The sequence below is a fragment of the Oncorhynchus gorbuscha genome, linkage group LG24 (assembly GCF_021184085.1).
Source record: "Oncorhynchus gorbuscha isolate QuinsamMale2020 ecotype Even-year linkage group LG24, OgorEven_v1.0, whole genome shotgun sequence".
In the NCBI taxonomy this organism is placed as follows: Eukaryota; Metazoa; Chordata; class Actinopteri; order Salmoniformes; family Salmonidae; genus Oncorhynchus; species Oncorhynchus gorbuscha.
The window spans coordinates 45,134,428-45,155,025 of NC_060196.1; the positions used below are offsets into that span (position 1 = coordinate 45,134,428).

The 20,598-nt window shown below is 43.5% G+C and overlaps 1 protein-coding gene across 4 annotated transcripts in view; it reads left to right on the plus strand.

Annotated features, from left to right (window-relative positions):
* LOC124012556 (phosphoprotein associated with glycosphingolipid-enriched microdomains 1-like) overlaps positions 1-20,598 on the plus strand; it is a 99,021-nt gene that overhangs the window by 60,115 nt on the left and 18,308 nt on the right. For 2 of the 4 annotated variants that reach the window (XM_046326322.1, XM_046326321.1), the window contains 3 exons: positions 10,253-10,302; positions 16,656-16,882; positions 18,597-18,648. In XM_046326322.1, coding sequence (XP_046182278.1) covers positions 16,716-16,882; positions 18,597-18,648 — 219 coding nt within the window. In that variant the 5' untranslated portion in view covers positions 10,253-10,302; positions 16,656-16,715. The remainder of the gene's footprint in view (positions 1-10,252; positions 10,303-16,655; positions 16,883-18,596; positions 18,649-20,598) is intronic. The other 2 variants (XM_046326324.1, XM_046326325.1) reach the window with 1 other exon arrangement.

Below are 20,598 nucleotides of genomic sequence, written 5' to 3' on the forward strand. Positions count from 1 at the left end.
CATACCACAGACATATATATATATATATATATATATATATATATATATATATATATATATATATATATATATATATATATATATATATATATACATACACACACACACACACACACACACACACTACCATTCAAAAGTTTGGGAACACTTAGATATGTCGTTGTTTTTTTTTAAAAGCTACTTTTTTTGTCATTTAAACTAACATCAAATTGATCACAAAAACAATGTAGACATTGTAAATGTTGTAAATGACTATTGTAGCTGGAAACGTCAGTTTAAAAACAAGTATGTGTACAGAGGCCCATTATAAGCAACCATCACTCCTGTGTTCCAATGGCATGTTGTGTTAGCTAATCCAAGTTTATCATTTTAAATGGCTAACTGATCATTAGAAAACCCTTTTGCAATTATGTTAGCACAGCTGAAAACTGTTGTGCTGATTAAAGAAGCAATAAAACGGGCCTTCTTTAGACTAGTTGAGTATCTGGAGCATACTTCCAAAGTCGTGGCAAAATGGCTTAAGGGCAACAAAGTCAAAGCATTGGAGTGGCCATCACAAAGCCCTGACCTCAACCCTATAGAAAATGTGTGGGCAGAACTGAAAAAGTGTGTGTGAGCAAGGAGGCCTACAAACCTGACTCAGCTACACCAGCTCTGTCAGGAGGAATGGGCCAAAATTCACCCAACTTATTGTGGGAAGGTTGTGGAAGACTACCTGAAACGTTTGACCAAAGTTAAACAATTTAAAGGCAATGCTACCAAATACTAAATGTGTATGTAAACTTCTGACACACTGGGAATGTGATGAAAGAAATAAAATATTAAATAAATCATTCTTTCTACTATTATTCTGACATTTCACATTCTTAAAATAAAGTGGTGATCCTACCTGACCGAAGACAGGGCATTTTTACCAGGATTAAATGTCAGGAATTGTGAAAAACTGAGTTTTAAATGTATTTGGCTAAGGTGTAGGTAAACTTCCGACTTCAACTGTGTGTATGTATGTACATTTATACAGTGGGGAGAACAAGTATTTGATACACTGCCGATTTTGAAGGTTTTCCTACTTACAAAGCATGTAGAAGTCTGTAATTTTTATCATAGGTACACTTTAACTTCTGGCTCTCACAGACCTGTAACTTCTTCTTTAAGAGGCTCCTCTGTCCTCCACTCGTTACCTGTATTAATGGCACCTGTTTGAACTTGTTATCAGTATAAAAGGCACCCGTCCACAACCTCAAAAAGTCACATTCCAAACTCCACTATGGCCAAGACCAAAGAGCTGTCAAAGGACACCAGAAACAAAATTGTAGACCTGCACCAGGCTGGGAAGACTAAATCTGCAATAGGTAAGCAGCTTGGTTTGAAGAAATCAACTGTGGGAGCAGTTATTAGGAAATGGAAGACATACAAGACCACTGATAATCTCCCTCGATCTGGGGCTCCACGCAAGATCTCACCCTGTGGGGTCAAAATGATCACAAGAACGGTGAGCAAAAATCCCAGAACCACATGGGGGGACCAAGTGAATGACCTGCAGAGAGCTGGGACCAAAGTAACAAAGCCTACCATCAGTAACACACTATGCCGCCAGGAACGCAAATCCTGCAGTGCCAGACGTGTCCCACTGCTTAAGCCAGTACATGTCCAGGCCCGTCTGAAGTTTTCTAGAGAGCATTTGGATGATCCAGAAGAAGATTGGGAGAATGTCATATGGTCAGATGAAACCAAAATACAACTTTTTGGTAAAAACTCAACTCGTCATGTTTGGAGGACAAAGAATGCTGAGTTGCATCCAAAGAACACCGTATCTACTGTGAAGCATGGTGGTGGAAACATCATGCTTTGGGGCTGTTTTTCTGCAAAGGGACCAGGCCGACTGATCCGTGTAAAGGAAAGAATGAATGGGGCCATGTATTGTGAGATTTTGAGTGAAAATCTCCTTCCATCAGCAAGGGCATTGAAGATGAAACGTGGCTGGGTCTTTCAGCATGACAATGATCCCAAACACATCGCCTGGGCAACGAAGGAGTGGCTTCGTAAGAAGCATTTCATGGTCCTGGAGTGGCCTAGCCAGTCTCCAGATCTCAACCCCATAGAAAATCTTTGGAGGGAGTTGAAAGTCCGTGTTGCCCAGCAACAGCCCCAAAACATCACTGCTCTAGAGGAGATCTGCATGGAGGAATGGGCCAAAATACCACCAACAGTGTGTGAGAAACCTTGTGAAGACTTACAGAAAATGTTTGACTTCTGTCATTTCCGACAAAGGGTACATAACAAAGTATTGAGATAAACTTTTGTTATTGACCAAATACTTATTTTCCACCATATTTAGTAAATAAATTCATTAAAAATCCTACAATGTGATTTTCTGGATAATTTTGTCTGTCATAGTTGAAGTGTACCTATGATGAAAATTACAGGCCTCTCATCTTTTTAAGTGGGAGAACTTGCACAATTGGTGGCTGACTAAATACTTTTTTGCCCCACTGTGTATGTATATATATATACACACACACACAGTTCAAGGATTTCAAGGATTTTTCTTTATTTTTACTATTTTCTACTATTTTCTACATTATAGAATAATAGTGAAGACCTCAAAACTATGAAATAACACACATGGAATCATGTAGTAACCAAAAAAGTGTGAAACAAATCAAAATTAATTTTATATTTCACATTATTCAAAGTAGCCACCATTTGCCTTGATCACAGCTTTCCACACTTGGTATTCTCTCAACTACCTTCACGAGGTAGTCATCTGGAATGCATTTTAATTAACAGGTGTGCCTTGTTAAAGGTTACTTTGTGGGATTTATTTTTTGAGCCAATCAGTTTTGTTGTGACAAGGCAGGGGTGGTATACAGAAGATAGCCTTATGTGGTAAAATACCATATTATGGCAAGAACCGCTCAAATAAGCAAAGCGAAACGACAGTCCATCATTACTTTAAGACATGAAGGTCAGTCAATTCAGAAAACGTCAAGAACTTTGAAAGTTTCTTCAAGTGCAGTCGCAAACACCATCAAGCACTATGATGAAACTGGCTCTCATGAGGACCGCCACAGGAAAGGAAGACCCAGAGTTACCTCTCCTGCAGAGGATCAGTTCATTAGAGTTAACTGCACCTCAGATTGCAGCCCAAATAAATGCTTCACAGAGTTCAAGTAAGAGACACATCTCAATATCAACTCTTCATAGGAGACTGTGTGAATCAGGCCTTCATGGTTGAATTGCTGCAAAGAAACCACTACTAAAGGACCGCAATAAGAAGAAGACACTTGCTTGGGCCAAGAAACACATTAGTGGAAATCTGTCCTTTGGTCTGATGAGTCTAAATTTGAGATTTTTGGTTCCAACCGCCGTGTCTTTGTGAGACGCAGAATAGGTGAACGGATGATCTCCGCATGTGTGGTTTCCACCTTGAAGTATGGAGGAGGAGGTGTGATGGTGTGGGGATGCTATGCCTGTGACGCTGTCAGTGATTGGTTTGCACTTCGTGGGACTATCATTTGTTTTTCAAAAGGACAATGACCATAAACACACCTCCAGAGAGTGATGGAGTAGTGCATCAGATGACCTGGCCTCCACAATCACCCGACTTCAACCCAATTGAGATGGTTTGGGATGAGTTGGACCGCAGAGTGAAGGAAAAGCAGCCAACAAGTGCTCAGCATATGTGGGAACTCCTTCAAGACTGTTGGAAAAGCAGTCCTCATGAAGCTGGTTGAGAGAATGCCAAGAGTGTGCAAAGCTGTCATCAAGACAAAGGGTGGCTAATCTGAAGAATGTATAAATATTTGTATTTGTTTAACACTCTTTTGGTTACTACATTATTCCATTTGTGTTTTTTCATAGCTTTTATGTCTTCACAATTTTTCAACAATGTAGAAAATAGTAAAAATAAAGAAAAACCCTTGAATGAGGGGGGGGTCCGAGGTGTGAGGGCGCATGCAGAATAGCGTGGCATTGATTATCATTAGGCCTGTCAGACTGAGAAACACAAGCAGACACACTCACACAATACACACACAGAGACATCAACATATGCTGTATGGCGTGAAATCCTGATGAGAGGCGGAGAAGGACCTGTTAGTGCTGGTCTTTGTTGGGCATGTCTCTCTACTCTCACTGTCAGGTTGAAAAACGTCACAGAGGAATTTGTGTCTGATACAAGAATGTGAGAAGTCCTTGTATTGTATTAAACATTCTCTCACACAAGAGTGAAATGGAAGTTTTAATGTCACGAAAATGCGGCATAGGATTTCTTCAAAATGAAACGAATTTGCATAACTTTGAATACATTTCTTTTTTTTCTTTGCTTTTACAATTTATTTATTTATATTATATGAAAGTGCACTTTAGAGCATACTCTCACTTCCACCTAATCTTGGTCTGCAAAAGCACATTATAAAATAACAAGTGCCCCCCCCAAAATTCCTCGTTGTATTATTATTCCAGAGTGAGTTTTTCCACCCATTCTCTTATCAAATGATTTATTCTGGAAATGCCTCTGGCTCACACATGAGAATCCTCCCTGGGAAGAGTTCTCAAGATCCAGCTGTGCGCACGTGCGTGTGTAAGGCCACTCACAGAGAAGGTGGTGTTCCACGTCCGTGTGTAAGGCCACTCACAGAGAAGGTGGTGTTCCACGTCCGTGTGTAAGGCCACTCACAGGGAAGGTGGTGTTCCACGTGCGTGTGTAAGGACACTCACAGAGAAGGTGGTGTTCCACGTCCGTGTGTAAGGCCACTCACAGAGAAGGTGGTGTTCCACGTCCGTGTGTAAGGCCACTTAGAGAAAAGGTGGTGTTCCACAGGCGTGCATAAGGCCACTCACAGAGAAGGTGGTGTTCCACGTGCGTGTGTAAGGCCACTCAGAAAGAAGGTGGTGTTCCACATGCGTGTGTAAGGCCACTCACAGAGAAGGTGGTGTTCCACGTCCGTGTGTAAGGCCACTCAGAGAGAAGGTGGTGTTCCACGGGCGTGTGTAAGGCCACTCAGAGAGAAGGTGGTGTTCCACATGCGTGTGTAAGGCCACTCACAGAGAAGGTGGTGTTCCACGTGCGTGTGTAAGGCCACTCACAGAGAAGGTGGTGTTCCACGTGCGTGTCCAAGGCCACTCACAGAGAAGGTGGGCCACTAAGGCCACAGAGAAGGTGGTGTTCCACGTGCGTGTGTAAGGCCACTCACAGAGAAGGTGGTGTTCCACGTGCGTGTGTAAGGCCACTCACAGAGAAGGTGGTGTGTTCCACGTGCGTGTGTAAGGCCACTCACAGAGAAGGTGGTGTTCCACGTGCGTGTGTAAGGCCACTCACAGAGAAGGTGGTGTTCCACGTGCGTGTGTAAGGCCACTCACAGAGAAGGTGGTGTTCCACGTGCGTGTGTAAGGCCACTCACAGAGAAGGTGGTGTTCCACGTGCGTGTGTAAGGCCACTCACAGAGAAGGTGGTGTTCCACGTGCGTGTGTAAGGCCACTCACAGAGAAGGTGGTGTTCCACGTGCGTGTGTAAGGCCACTCACAGAGAAGGTGGTGTTCCACGTGCGTGTGTAAGGCCACTCACAGAGAAGGTGGTGTTCCACGTGCGTGTGTAAGGCCACTCACAGAGAAGGTGGTGTTCCACGTGCGTGTGTAAGGCCACTCACAGAGAAGGTGGTGTTCCACGTGCGTGTGTAAGGCCACTCACAGAGAAGGTGGTGTTCCACGTGCGTGTGTAAGGCCACTCACAGAGAAGGTGGTGTTCCACGTGCGTGTGTAAGGCCACTCACAGAGAAGGTGGTGTTCCACGTGCGTGTGTAAGGCCACTCACAGAGAAGGTGGTGTTCCACGTGCGTGTGTAAGGCCACTCACAGAGAAGGTGGTGTTCCACGTGCGTGTGTAAGGCCACTCACAGAGAAGGTGGTGTTCCACGTGCGTGTGTAAGGCCACTCACAGAGAAGGTGGTGTTCCACGTGCGTGTGTAAGGCCACTCACAGAGAAGGTGGTGTTCCACGTGCGTGTGTAAGGCCACTCACAGAGAAGGTGGTGTTCCACGTGCGTGTGTAAGGCCACTCACAGAGAAGGTGGTGTTCCACAGCCACTCACAGAAGGTGGTGTTCCACGTGCGTGTGTAAGGCCACTCACAGAGAAGGTGGTGTTCCACGTGCGTGTGTAAGGCCACTCACAGAGAAGGTGGTGTTCCACGTGCGTGTGTAAGGCCACTCACAGAGAAGGTGGTGTTCCACGTGCGTGTGTAAGGCCACTCACAGAGAGTGGGCGTGCCAGTGTGCACTCGTCTCTCTGACTATCAGCCTGCCGCTAGCAAGCCACACACTGCTCACAGAGGTAGCATTATTTTCCTGTGCGGAGGGATACTGTACGGTGCAGATGGAGCCTGTGATTCTGCAGGGTTGCAGCACCAAGCCCATGGTGCTGCACTGAGTCGGCGGGTCGCAGCTGCAATGGGAGCCGGTGTGTGTGTGTGTGTGTGTGTGTGTGTGTGTGTGTGTGTGTGTGTGTGTGTGTGTGTGTGTGTGTGTGTGTGTGTGTGTGTGTGTGTGTGTGTGTGTGTGTGTGTGTGTGTGTGTGTGTGTGTGTGTGTGTGTGTGTGTGTGTGTGTGTGTGTGTGTGTGTTTGCTGGGACGAAAGTAGGAGGCCTCTCCACTGCAGTCCAAACACATTCCTACTTTAAATGGCTTTTCCATTTTGTTATTTTCTATGGCAGGGAATAGAATGTTCTCTCGATTCTTTCTCTCTCTTCCAAGACTCTGTTTTTCTCCTATTAAGACTGGAGTGTGGAGTGCTTTCTTGTTTCAGGCAGGAGAGGAGAGCACTCTCTCTGTGGCTTGGGGCTTATTGCTGCTGGGTTCATTTAGTCTCACACAGAGGTCAGGAAGGTGGGTTTTCACAGTCTATAACATATGAAATAATGTAGCTGTCTTTGGTGTGTTTTGAGTTTTTAAAGGGAAAAAGCTGTTATGGACAGACTGGGAAGAAGAAGATGAGATGGAAGAGTTATTCTGCTTCACATAGATATCCTCGTTTGATTGTATATTAATTTCAATTATTTAAGTTGTTGGTGTTATAGGCTTGTAAAGGACAAAATGCATCATGGACTAGGGAAGGGGATGAGAGTTACTATTCTTGGACTAAGGAAGGGAAGGAGAGTTACTATTCTTGGACTAGGGAAGGGGATGAGAGTTACTATTCTTGGACTAGAGAAGGGGATGAGAGTTACTATTCTTGGACTAGGGAAGGGGATGAGAGTTACTATTCTTGGACTAGGGAAGGGGATGAGAGTTACTATTCTTGGACTAGGGAAGGGGATGAGAGTTACTATTCTTGGACTAGGGAAGGGGATGAGAGTTACTATTCTTGGACTAGAGAAGGGGATGAGAGTTACTATTCTTGGACTAAGGAAGGGGATGAGAGTTACTATTCTTGGACTAGAGAAGGGGATGAGAGTTACTATTCTTGGACTAGAGAAGGGGATGAGAGTTACTATTCTTGGACTAGGGAAGGGGGATGAGAGTTACTATTCTTGGACTAAGGAAGGGAAGGAGAGTTACTATTCTTGGACTAAGGAAGGGGATGAGAGTTACTATTCTTGGACTAGGGAAGGGGATGAGAGTTACTATTTTTGGACTAATGAAGGGGATGAGAGTTACTATTCTTGGACTAGGGAAGGGGATGAGAGTTACTATTCTTGGACTAGGGAAGGGGATGAGAGTTACTATTCTTGGACTAGGGAAGGGGATGAGTTACTATTCTTGGACTAGGGAAGGGGATGAGAGTTACTATTCTTGGACTAGGGAAGGGGATGAGAGTTACTATTCTTGGACTAGGGAAGGGGATGAGAGTTACTATTCTTGGACTAGGGAAGGGGATGAGAGTTACTATTCTTGGACTAGGGAAGGGGATGAGAGTTACTATTCTTGGACTAGGGAAGGGGATGAGAGTTACTATTCTTGGACTAGGGAAGAGGATGAGAGTTACTATTCTTGGACTAAGGAAGGGGATGAGAGTTACTATTCTTGGACTAGGGAAGGGGATGAGAGTTACTATTCTTGGACTAGGGAAGGGGATGAGAGTTACTATTCTTGGACTAGGGAAGGGGATGAGAGTTACTATTCTTGGACTAGGGAAGGGGATGAGAGTTACTATTCTTGGACTAGGGAAGGGGATGAGAGTTACTATTCTTGGACTAGGGAAGGGGATGAGAGTTACTATTCTTGGACTAGGGAAGAGGATGAGAGTTACTATTCTTGGTCAGATGGAGCTCGAACCTCGTCATCATCATCCTTCCACCTGTGTCCCTTCACTCAGTGCTGTTCAGGGAAACATGATTAAAACATTTCTATAATTGTTGCCCGTAAACCATAAATAATCATGAAGGGGTGGAGGAGAATATAGAGTTGCCATAGTGACATGACGGTATTCAGTCTGTAATTATCTGCTGTGTGTGTCTCTCACAAGCCTACAGAGAGAGAGGCACATACTAGAGATACCCGAATCTCGATCTCGGACCGTAGCGGGTCCACATCCAGAATTCTAAATAATGTCACGGGTATGGGTCGGATCTGATATGATTGTCACGGGTCTCGGGTATTTGTAATTTTAAGAATCTTGGCTATTTGTCATTTTAACTGACTTGCTCAGAAAGGTACAGATCTGAACACGACTGTTGCAGTATAGAGATAGAAGATAGAGAGAAATTGTCTAATTTATGCTGATGTTCTTGCTTTTCATGAGAGTGGAGCGTGGCGCGTGTAGCTTTTTGTTGGCCAATTATAAGTTATCAAAGTGGCAATAGTCTACAGTCATAGAGCCTCCGTGTGTTGCAAAAGTTAGGAGATAAATAATCAATGGAAGATGGAATTAAAATGACAGAATTAAAAGTTAAAGGAGAATGATAGCAGGCTGCTATTTAGTATTCTGAATGGAGTTATGTGTAACTGTAGGAGGAGAAAGCACATGCACTGCAGCCTCATTTATCCTAGCTAGCTAACGTTAGCTAGCTTAACAACATTCTACCGGTTTCATGCAGTCAAAGACCGATACTACTAATCATGATAAATAACCTAGCTATGGCAGCTTTTAGTTTACTATAGAAGCGAGTCGTTGGTTGCTGTCTCCCTGACTCCTCCCTGCTCCCCATGTCACTCACTCACAGTACGGCCCCTCCCCCGCATGCTAGAGAAGCACCTCTCCCTCTTGCGCTTCATCAGCTCTGGTTAATAAAGTAGCTTTGAAAATGTATTTCCTGCTGCTTCCCTCACTTGGATCGAACTGGGTCTGGATCTGACCAGGTCTATACGGAACGGGATTGTGTTGTTCTTGGGTCCGTTCGAATGGGTCTCTACATTATTCTTTTCTATTTATGCATATTGGGTCTGGGTGTAAAAGCCCCAGGTTCATTTCTGAAGATCAATAACACACACTGACTGATCTACAGATCACCTTGCATCATAAATAACCACTAAATATTATTTGTAGATCAGTCAGTCAGTCCCAATTTACCCATGATGCATCACGGTTTTCAATTTGTAAGTCGCTCTGGATAAGAGCGTCTGCTAAATGACTTAAATGTAAATGTAATGTTTTGATGCTCTTGAACAAGCCCATTCACCGCCAGTTACTCAGAGATTTCATCTCTATGGGGCCAATAGGTCTCTGGTCAAAAGTAGTCCACTGTGCAGGGAATAAGTTACCATTTGGGACGTACCTAGAAAGTACGATCAATGAGTTGCTTGCTGTTCTTAAACAACTCTGCATTATTTTGTTCACCAAGGAAAATGAACTTGAGAAGGCATGGCATAACTTACTGGATACTCCCTATGACCCATAAACCAGCTTTCTGGACAAACCAAATCAAGAGCCCATCTGAATTTTTATCAAAGCCCATTCTTGATGTTTGTCATGCTTGTGTTTTCAGAAGTTGTGGGGTGAGTCATTTAGTGCGGAGACTTGAGGTAGGCCTCAGTTGCCACAGTGAGCTGTTACAGATGGAACAGTTATAGCCCACTGTTATGTGTTGTCCCTCTCCAGTAGGTGTCCTCTCCTCTGTCTGTTGAGAATCAGGGACAGACCAATCACATCCCAGTGGGATGATGTCACACAGTCATTATCATCTCAGTCACTGTATACATTTCTGTATGCCATCCATGCATGATATTATACCCCACCCTGCTGTACGTTCTGCAGTGCTCTACTCTACACCACCACACTACTTTCAATAGCTAGTAACTCCCCTCTCTCCTCTCTGCAGGCAAGGACGAGCTCGTGAATAACCACAGCCTGTGTAACCAAGGTGTCAAGGTAAGGTTCTGTTTACATTCTGCTTGCACTGTAACTCACAGGAGTGATAAAAGTGTATATTTCTCACTCTGGCACTGAAAGTGACATTTAAAGACGAGTTTATTTATAGTATGTATGTTTACATACGTAGCCCCTTGGTGTCACTTCTCAGCACTGGTCTTTAGTCTTCACAACTGAGTGCTTATCATTCAAATAATAATCATTTGGTGGTTGTTTTTTTGTCCTATGATGACATGTTGACACTGAAGCAGGGGTTGGTTTTCACTCTGCTACTGGCTAGAGTTTCACACCACACACCCTCTGTGTGTGTGTGTTGTTTCTGCTACACAATACTGGCCTGATGTTAGCTCCCATGCTTCACAAGAGGACTTTTCAGACCCACATAATTACTAGGGTTGGGACGATGCCAGTAAAAAAAAATCTTGGCAAAAATGGAAACACGAAGCACACCAAACTCTTTGGTCCTTTAAAAACCTACTGTATGTTAAATAGTGTACGCTATAGCTTGGAAAATACAAAAATGTGACATTGGATGACAACATAATGATGTTTGTTTCCAACATTAGGGCTGTTTCTGCTTTGCGTTTTGTTTCATTGCCACGATACTAACGAGTATCGCAATACCGGCCCTAGTAAACACACACATCGCTTTGGACGTACAGTGGGGCAAAAAAGAATTTAGTCAGCCACCAATTGTGCAAGTTCTCCCACTTAAAAATATGAGAGAGGCCTGTAATTTTCATCATAGGTACACTTCAACTATGACAGACAAAATGAGGGGGAAAAAATCCAGAAAATCACATTGTAGGATTTTTTATGAATTTATTTGCAAATTGTGGTGGAAAATAAGTATTTGGTCAATAACAAAAGTTTATCTCAATACTTTGTTATATACCCTTTGTTGGCAATGACAGAGGTCAAACATTTTCTGTAAGTCTTCACAAGGTTTTCACACACTGTTGCTGGTATTTTGGCCCATTCCTTCATGCAGATCTCTTCTAGAGCAGTGATGTTTTTGGGCTGTTGCTGGGCAACACGGACTTTCAACTCCCTCCAAAGATTTTCTATGGGGTTGAGATCTGGAGACTGGCTAGGCCACTCCAGGACCTTGAAATGCTTCTTACGAAGCCACTCCTTCGTTGCCCGGGCGGTGTGTTTGGGTGAAAGACCCAGCCACGTTTCATCTTCAATGCCCTTGCTGATGGAAGGAGATTTTCACTCAAAATCTCACGATACATGGCCCCATTCATTCATTCATTCCTCTACACGGATCAGTCGTCCTGGTCCCTTTGCAGAAAAACAGACCCAAAACATGATGTTTCCACCCCCATGCTTCACAGTAGGTATGGTGTTCTTTGGATGCAACTCAGCATTCTTTGTCCTCCAAACACGACGAGTTGAGTTTTTACCAAAAAGTTATATTTTGGTTTCATCTGACCATATGACATTCTCCCAATCTTCTTCTGGATTATCCAAATGCTCTCTAGCAAACTTCAGACGGGCCTGGACATGTACTGGCTTAAGCAGGGGGACACGTCTGGCACTGCAGGATTTGAGTCCCTGGCGGCGTAGTGTGTTACTGATGGTAGGCTTTGTTACTTTGGTCCCAGCTCTGGAGGACAGAGGAGCCTCTTAAAGCAGAAGTTACAGGTCTGTGAGAGCCAGAAATATTGCTTGTTTGTAGGTGACCAAATACTTATTTTCCACCATAATTTGCAAATAAATTCATAAAAAATCCTACAATGTGATTTTCTGGATTTCTTTTGCTCATTTTGTCTGTCATGGTTGTGTACCTATGATGTGTACCTATGATGAAAATTACAGGCCTCTCTCATCTTTTTAAGTGGGAGAACTTGCACAATTGGTGGCTGACTAAATACTTTTTTGCCCCACTGTATGTTTGGCTCATCTTCCCTGTTCTGTTATTGCTGTCTGCTTGACCGATTGAAAAGGGAAGGTCAAGGTTAGTTAGAGCTACCCTCTTTCTTCTGTCTCCGAGGCCCTCCTTTTCTACCTCTCTCTCTTCCTCCCTCTCTCTCCCTGCCCCACACAAATAGTGTGTGTGTGTGTGTGTGTGTGTGTGTGTGTGTGTGTGTGTGTGTGTGTGTGTGTGTGTGTGTGTGTGTGTGTGTGTGTGTGTGTGTGTGTGTGTGTGTGTGTGTGTGTGGTATATATGTAGGTGTGTGGGTGTGTGTGTGTGTGTGTGTGTGTGTGTGTGTGTGTGTGTGTGTGTGTGTGTGTGTGTGTGTGTGTGTGTGTGTGTGTGTGTGTGTGTGTGTGTGTGTGTGTGTGTGTGTGTGTGTGTGTGTGGGTATATATGTAGGTGTGTGTGTGTAGGTAGGTGTGTGTGTGTATGTGTGTAGGTGTCCAAACTTTACACTGCTACTTATTGTACATACGTGCACACAGTACCAGTGTAAAGTTTGGACACCTGCTCATTCAAGGGATTTTCTTTATTTTCACTATTGTAGAATAATAGTGAAGACATCAAAACTATGAAATAACACATGTGGAATCATGTAGTAACCAATAATATTTTAAACAAATCAAAATATTTTTATATTTGAGATTCTTCAAAGTAGCCACCCTTTGCCTTAATGACAGCTTTGCACACTCGGGGCGGCAGGGTAGCCTAGTGGTTAGAGCATTGGACTAGTAACCGAAAGGTTGCAAGTTCAAATCCCCTAGCTGACAAGGTACAAAATCGGTCGTTCTGCCCTTGAACAGGCAGTTAACCCACTGTTCCTAGGCCGTCATTGAAAATAAGAATTTGTTCTTAACTGACTTGCCTGGTAAAATAAAGGTAAAAAAAAAATGTTATACTCACTGACATCATTCAAACAGTTTTAAAAACTTCAGAGTGTTTTCTAATTCTACCTTTTTTAAAAACAAATAATATGCATATCCTAGCTTCTGGGCCTGAGTAGCAGGCAGTTTACTTTGGGCACACTTTTCATCCTGACGTGAAAATAGTGCCCCCTAGCCTTTTTTGGTTACTACATGATTCCATGCGTGTTATTTCATAGTTTTGATGTTTTCACTATTATTCTACAATGTAGAAAATAGTACAAATTAAGAAATACCAGTAGGTGAGTAGGGTAGGTGTGTCCAAACTTTTGACTGGTACTGTACATACACACAGATATATGCACACATAAACACATACATAGAGAGAGAGATGCAGTGCCCATTCCTTAGCAACACTCGGGGCTGCCAGCCATCTGGGCCACACAACCTCTCTGGCTTATTTAAATCATTCTGGAGAAGGGTGCCATTCCTCACGGGCTGCCCCCAGGTGTGGAGGGTAGGCAACAACATACCCACCACGCTGACCCTCAACACAGGGACCCCTCAGGGGTGCATGCTTAGTCCCCTCCTGTACTCCCTGCTCACCAAGACTGCGTTTCCACGCCCGACTCCCAACACCATAATTAAGTTTGCCGACAACACAATGGTGGTAGGCCTGATCCCCGACGACGATGAGACAGCCTATAGGGAGGAGGTCAGAGACTGCCAGGACAACAACCTCTCCCTCAAAGTCAGCAAGACAAAGGAGCTGATCGTGGACTACAGGAAACAGGGCCAAGCGGGCACCCATTCACATCAATGGGGCTGTAGTGGAGTGGGTAGAGAGCTTCAAGCTCCTCAGTGTCCACATCACTCAGGAATTAACATGGTCCACACACACCAACACAGTGGTGAAGAATGCATGACAACACCTCTTCCCCCTCTGGAGGCTGAAACATTTGGGATGGACCCTCAAAATGCTCTACAGCTGCACCATTGAGAACATCTTGGCTGGCTGCATCACTGTCTGGTATGGCAAATGCTTTGCATTCGACCGCAAGGTGCTACTGAGGGTACTGCGTACAGTAACACTGTTTTGGCTCATCACATACTCTGGTGTGTATTATCTGTCACTTTATTCCTAGTTATAAGCACATGGATGCGGTACTGGTACCCCTGTATAGAGACAAATTATCGTTACTCATTGTGTATTTATTATTGCTTTTATTATTATGTGTTTTACTTTTCTATTTTCTTTATCTCTGCGTTGTTGGTAATGGCTCGTAAGTAAGTGTTTCACTGGTAGTCTACACCTGCTTTTACGAAGCATGTGATGAACAACATTTGATTTGATTTGAATTAAGCCTAAGCCTCTTGGATAGCATTCAGGCAACTATGGCTTACGTGGGGAGGTTACTTATTACATGCGCAGTACGCAAGTTCTGTAGTATTCTCTGAGTGAGGAGACTGCAGCATGTCTGTAGCACATAGTATGACCCTGATTGCCTGCATTGCAGTCTGTGTCTGCACTGGCTTGCCCCCTTGTGGCTGTTTTAAAGCATTCCACTACATTGCAACAACTGCATGAGAACTTGGCAGATCTGTAATAGCACAACAGTAACAGATTCAAGCGCTATATGATGAATTAATATCCACTGTAATGATATTAGAATGTCTTCTATTGGATTCCATTTTTTATTTGATTTATTAGGATCCCCATAAGCCAACGCCGATGACTACAGTCTTAGTTGGGTCCTACACATAACGAAAAATATATTAGACAAAAGACACATTTTGCATTAAAGGATGATGATATTATGATTTGGAAAGTGGCAACATAACTCAATGTAACTATAGTATATAGATGTATATAGTCATGGAAGAGCACTGCAAATTACTTTTATGACCAGTAGAGAAGAGTGAGAATGAAGAGAATGAACCTGTTATGGTCGGTATAGAATGAACCTGTTATGGTTGGTATAGAATGAAGAGAATGAACCTGTTATGGTCAGTATAGAATGAACCTGTTATGGTTGGTATAGAATGAAGAGAATGAACCTGTTATGGTTGGTATAGAATGAAGAGAATGAACCTGTTATGGTCGGTATAGAATGAAGAGAATGAACCTGTTATGGTTGGTATAGAATGAAGAGAATGAACCTGTTATGGTTGGTATAGAATGAAGAGAATGAACCTGTTATGGTTGGTATAGAATGAAGAGAATGAACCTGTTATGGTTGGTATAGAATGAAGAGAATGAACCTGTTATGGTCGGTATAGAATGAACCTGTTATGGTTGGTATAGAATGTAGAGAATGAACCTGTTATGGTCGGTATAGAATGAACCTGTTATGGTTGGTATAGAATGAAGAGAATGAACCTGTTATGGTCGGTATAGAATGAAGAGAATGAACCTGTTATGGTCGGTATAGAATGAAGAGAATGAACCTGTTATGGTCGGTAGAGAATGAACCTGTTATGGTCGGTAGAGAATGAACCTGTTATGGTCGGTAGAGAATGAACCTGTTATGGTCGGTATAGAATGAACCTGTTATGGTCGGTAGAGAATGAACCTGTTATGGTCGGTATAGATTGAAGAGAATGAACCTGTTATGGTCGGTATAGAATGAAGAGAATGAACCTGTTATGGTCGGTATAGAATGAAGAGAATGAACCTGTTATGGTTGGTATAGAATGAAGAGAATGAACCTGTTATGGTCGGTATAGAATGAAGAGAATGAACCTGTTATGGTCGGTATAGAATGAAGAGAATGAACCTGTTATGGTCGGTAAAGAATGAACCTGTTATGGTCGGTATAGAATGAACCTGTTATGGTCGGTATAGAATGAACCTGTTATGGTCGGTATAGAATGAACCTGTTATGGTCGGTATAGAATGAAGAGAATGAACCTGTTATGGTCGGTATAGAATGAACCTGTTATGGTCGGTATAGAATGAACCTGTTATGGTCGGTATAGAATGAAGAGAATGAACCTGTTATGGTCGGTATAGAATGAAGAGAATGAACCTGTTATGGTCGGTATAGAATGAACCTGTTATGGTCGGTATAGAATGAACCTGTTATGGTCGGTATAGAATGAACCTGTTATGGTCGGTATAGAATGAAGAGAATGAACCTGTTATGGTTGGTATAGAATGAAGAGAATGAACCTGTTATGGTCGGTATAGAATGAAGAGAATGAACCTGTTATGGTCGGTAAAGAATGAACCTGTTATGGTCGGTATAGAATGAACCTGTTATGGTCGGTATAGAATGAACCTGTTATGGTCGGTATAGAATGAACCTGTTATGGTCGGTATAGAATGAACCTGTTATGGTCGGTATAGAATGAACCTGTTATGGTCGGTATAGAATGAACCTGTTATGGTCGGTATAGAATGAACCTGTTATGGTCGGTATAGAATGAACCTGTTATGGTCGGTATAGAATGAATAGAAAGAACCTGAGTCAGATATGGCTCACAGGTGTCTTCCTTGATCAATGACCTTGTGCACTATTCTTTTGATGCCACTGTGTTGATGTTTTCTCCCCCCCCCCTGCTAGCAGGTCCCCTGTGTGTGATGCCCTCTTGCTAGCAGGTCCCCTCCCAGAGTGTGATGCATCATGGCTCCGGTGCTCAGTGCCTTGTTAGGGCCGGGGGTCGCGGGGTCAGGGGTCGCCATGTCGACATCGTTAGGCAGCGAGCCGCTGGTCCTAGTGGTCACCCTGATGGCCATCTCTGCCATCGTGCTGCTCTCACTGCTACTGCAGCTGTGTGCCAGCTGCCAGGGGTGAGTGGGACACAATAAAATGAAATGCATGAATACTGTCATTGTACTTGCCTTCAGAAAGTATCACGCCCCTTGACTTTGTCCACATCTTGTTGTGTTACAACCTGAATTTAAAAGATTTTGTTTCACTGATCTACACACAATACCCCATTATATCAAAGTATAAATTCTTCAGAAATTTGTAGCAATTAATTACAAATGAAAAGCTCAAATGTATTGAGTTAATAAATGTTCAACCCTTTGTTATGGAAAGCCTAAATAAGTTCAGGAGATAAAAATGTGCTTAACAATTCACATAAGTTGCATGGACTCACTCTGTGTGCAATTGTTTTTAACATGATTTTTGAATGATGATCACTGTAACCCACACATACAACTCTCTGTAACGTCCCTCAATCAAGCACTTCATTTCAAACACAGATTCAACCACAATGACCATTGGAAGTTTTCCAATTCCTCGCAAAGGGCACCTATTGGTAGATGGGTGAATAAAAAATAAAAAAGCATGAATATCCCTTTGAGCATAGGGAATTTATTAATTACACTTTGGATGGTGTATCAATACACCCAGTCACTACTAACTCCGTTGCCGGAGAGGAAAGAAACTGCTCAGGGATTTCAACACGAGGCCAATGATGACTTTAAAACAATTACAGAGTTTAATGGTTGTGTTATGTGATTACTAAGGACGGATCAACAACATTGTAGTTACTTCACAATACTAACATACATTTCAGAGTGAAAAGAAGGAAGCCTGTACAGATAAAACATCTTCAAAGACATGCATCCTGTTTGCAATAAGTAATAATGCAAACCAATGTGGCAAAGAAATGACATTTATGTCCTGATTACAAAGTGTTGTGTTTGGGGCAAATCCAACACAACACATCACTGAGCACCACTGTTCATATTTTCAAACATGGTGGAGATTGCATCATATTATGGGTATGCTTGTCATTGACAAGGACTGTGGACTTTTTAAAGAAAAAGATCAGCCGAATGGAGCTAAGCGCAGGCAAAATCGTAGACGAAAACCTGGTTCAGTCTGCTTTCCAACAGACACTGGGAGACAAATGCACATTTCAGCAGAACAATAACCTTAAACACAAGGCCAAATATACGCTGGAGTTGCTTACCAAGACGACATTGAATGTTCCTGAGTGGCCAAGTTAGTCTTGCCAATCTATCGCAATCCTCGAAAATGGCTGTCAAGCAATGTTCAATAATGTGAAAGAGCTTGAATAATTTTTTAAGGCATAATGTGCAAATGTTGCACAATCCGGGTGTGCAAAGCTCTTAGACACTTACCCAGAAAGACTCACAGCTGTAATCACTGCCAAAGGTGATTCTAACATGTATTGACTCAGGTGTGTGAATACTTTTGCAGACATTTCTAAAAATCATTTTGGAGTATTGTGTGTAGATTGGTGACAAAAACAAAACAAAAAATCGATGTTTTATTCGCTCTGTAACACAACAAAATATAGAGTACGTCAAGGGGTGTGAACACAGAAGGCACTGTAGTTATACTGTACTGTAATATAGTTTATTAATCACATTCTCACTTTGGTACCGGCAGACAGACTAACACAGTTGGGTGTCTGCATAATAGACTGCATTATTACAGTCTTCTGTAGACTGTAGTTCAGAGTCCAAACATAACCTCCAAACAGACAAAGTCAAAGCTTTAATCATCTTCTTCCTTCTTCTCCAGGCAAAATAAATCCAATGGCCGCCCAGGAGACCATGAGAACCTCATGAATGGAGTGAGTCTGTCTGAAGTCGCCCTCTTCCCTTTCTTCTTTTCCCTCTTTAAAGGGTTCTCTCGCTTCCTTAAATTAAAACGGCAAGTCTAAGTTATTCTGATGAAGTGTATATCTCTCCCTGAAAAGAAATCTGAGAGTTCCTCCTTTCATTTTCTGTCAAGACATTCCTCTCAACACTTCTGTGAGTGAGGGTTGGCCTTGTGGGATACAGGGTTAGTCAATGAAAAGAAGGGAGAGAACATGTCAGAGGCAACTTGTCTAGCAGAATGGTTGAGTTGGTGTCTTCCTGGGTTAGTCTCTTGGAGAGGAGAGAACAGCTGTGAGATGGTGTCTTCCTGGGTTAGACTCTTGGAGAGGAGAGAACAGCTGTGAGGTGGTGTCTTCCTGGGTTAGACTCTTGGAGAGGAGAGAACAGCTGTGAGGTGGTGTTTTCCTGGGTTAGACTCTTGGAGAGGAGAGAACAGTTGTGAGGTGGTGTCTTCCTGGGTTAGACTCTTGGAGAGGAGAGAACAGCTGTGAGATGGTGTCTTCCTGGGTTAGACTCTTGGAGAGGAGAGAACAGCTGTGAGGTGGTGTCTTCCTGGGTTAGACTCTTGGAGAGGAGAGAACAGCTGTGAGGTGGTGTTTTCCTGGGTTAGACTCTTAGAGAGGAGAGAACAGCTGTGAGATGGTGTCCTGCTGGGTTAGACTCTTGGAGAGGAGAGAACAGCTGTGAGGTGGTGTCTTCCTGGGTTAGACTCTTAGAGAGGAGAGAACAGCTGTGAGGTGGTGTCTTCCTGGGTTAGACTCTTGGAGAGGAGAGAACAGCTGTGAGATGGTGTCTTCCTGGGTTAGACTCTTGGAGAGGAGAGAACAGCTGTGAGGTGGTGTCTTCCTGGGTTAGACTCTTGGAGAGGAGAGAACAGCTGTGAGATGGTGTCTTCCTGGGTTAGACTCTTGGAGAGGAGAGAACAGCTGTGAGATGGTGTCTTCCTGGGTTAGACTCTTGGAGAGGAGAGAACAGCTGTGAGATGGTGTCCTGCTAGGTTAGACTCTTGGAGAGGAGAGAACAGCTGTGAGATGGTGTCTTCCTGGGTTAGACTCTTGGAGAGGAGAGAACAGCTGTGAGATGGTGTCTTCCTGGGTTAGACTCTTGGAGAGGAGAGAACAGCTGTGAGATGGTGTCTTCCTGGGTTAGACTCTTGGAGAGGAGAGAACAGCTGTGAGGTGGTGTCTTCCTGGGTTAGACTCTTGGAGAGGAGAGAACAGCTGTGAGATGGTGTCTTCCTGGGTTAGACTCTTGGAGAGGAGAGAACAGCTGTGAGGTGGTGTCTTCCTGGGTTAGACTCTTGGAGAGGAGAGAACAGCTGTGAGATGGTGTCTTCCTGGGTTAGACTCTTGGAGAGGAGAGAACAGCTGTGAGGTGGTGTCTTCCTGGGTTAGACTCTTGGAGAGGAGAGAACAGCTGTGAGATGGTGTCCTGCTAGGTTAGACTCTTAGAGAGGAGAGAACAGCTGTGAGATGGTGTCTTCCTGGGTTAGACTCTTGGAGAGGAGAGAACAGCTGTGAGATGGTGTCTTCCTGGGTTAGACTCTTGGAGAGGAGAGAACAGCTGTGAGATGGTGTCTTCCTGGGTTAGACTCTTGGAGAGGAGAGAACAGCTGTGAGATGGTGTCCTGCTAGGTTAGACTCTTAGAGAGGAGAGAACAGCTGTGAGATGGTGTCTTCCTGGGTTAGACTCTTGGAGAGGAGAGAACAGCTGTGAGATGGTGTCCTGCTGGGTTAGAATCTTGGAGAGGAGAGAACAGTTGTGAGGTGGTGTCTTCCTGGGTTAGACTCTTGGAGAGGAGAGAACAGCTGTGAGGTGGTGTCCTGCTGGGTTAGACTCTTGGAGAGGAGAGAACAGCTGTGAGATGGTGTCTTCCTGGGTTAGACTCTTGGAGAGGAGAGAACAGCTGTGAGATGGTGTCC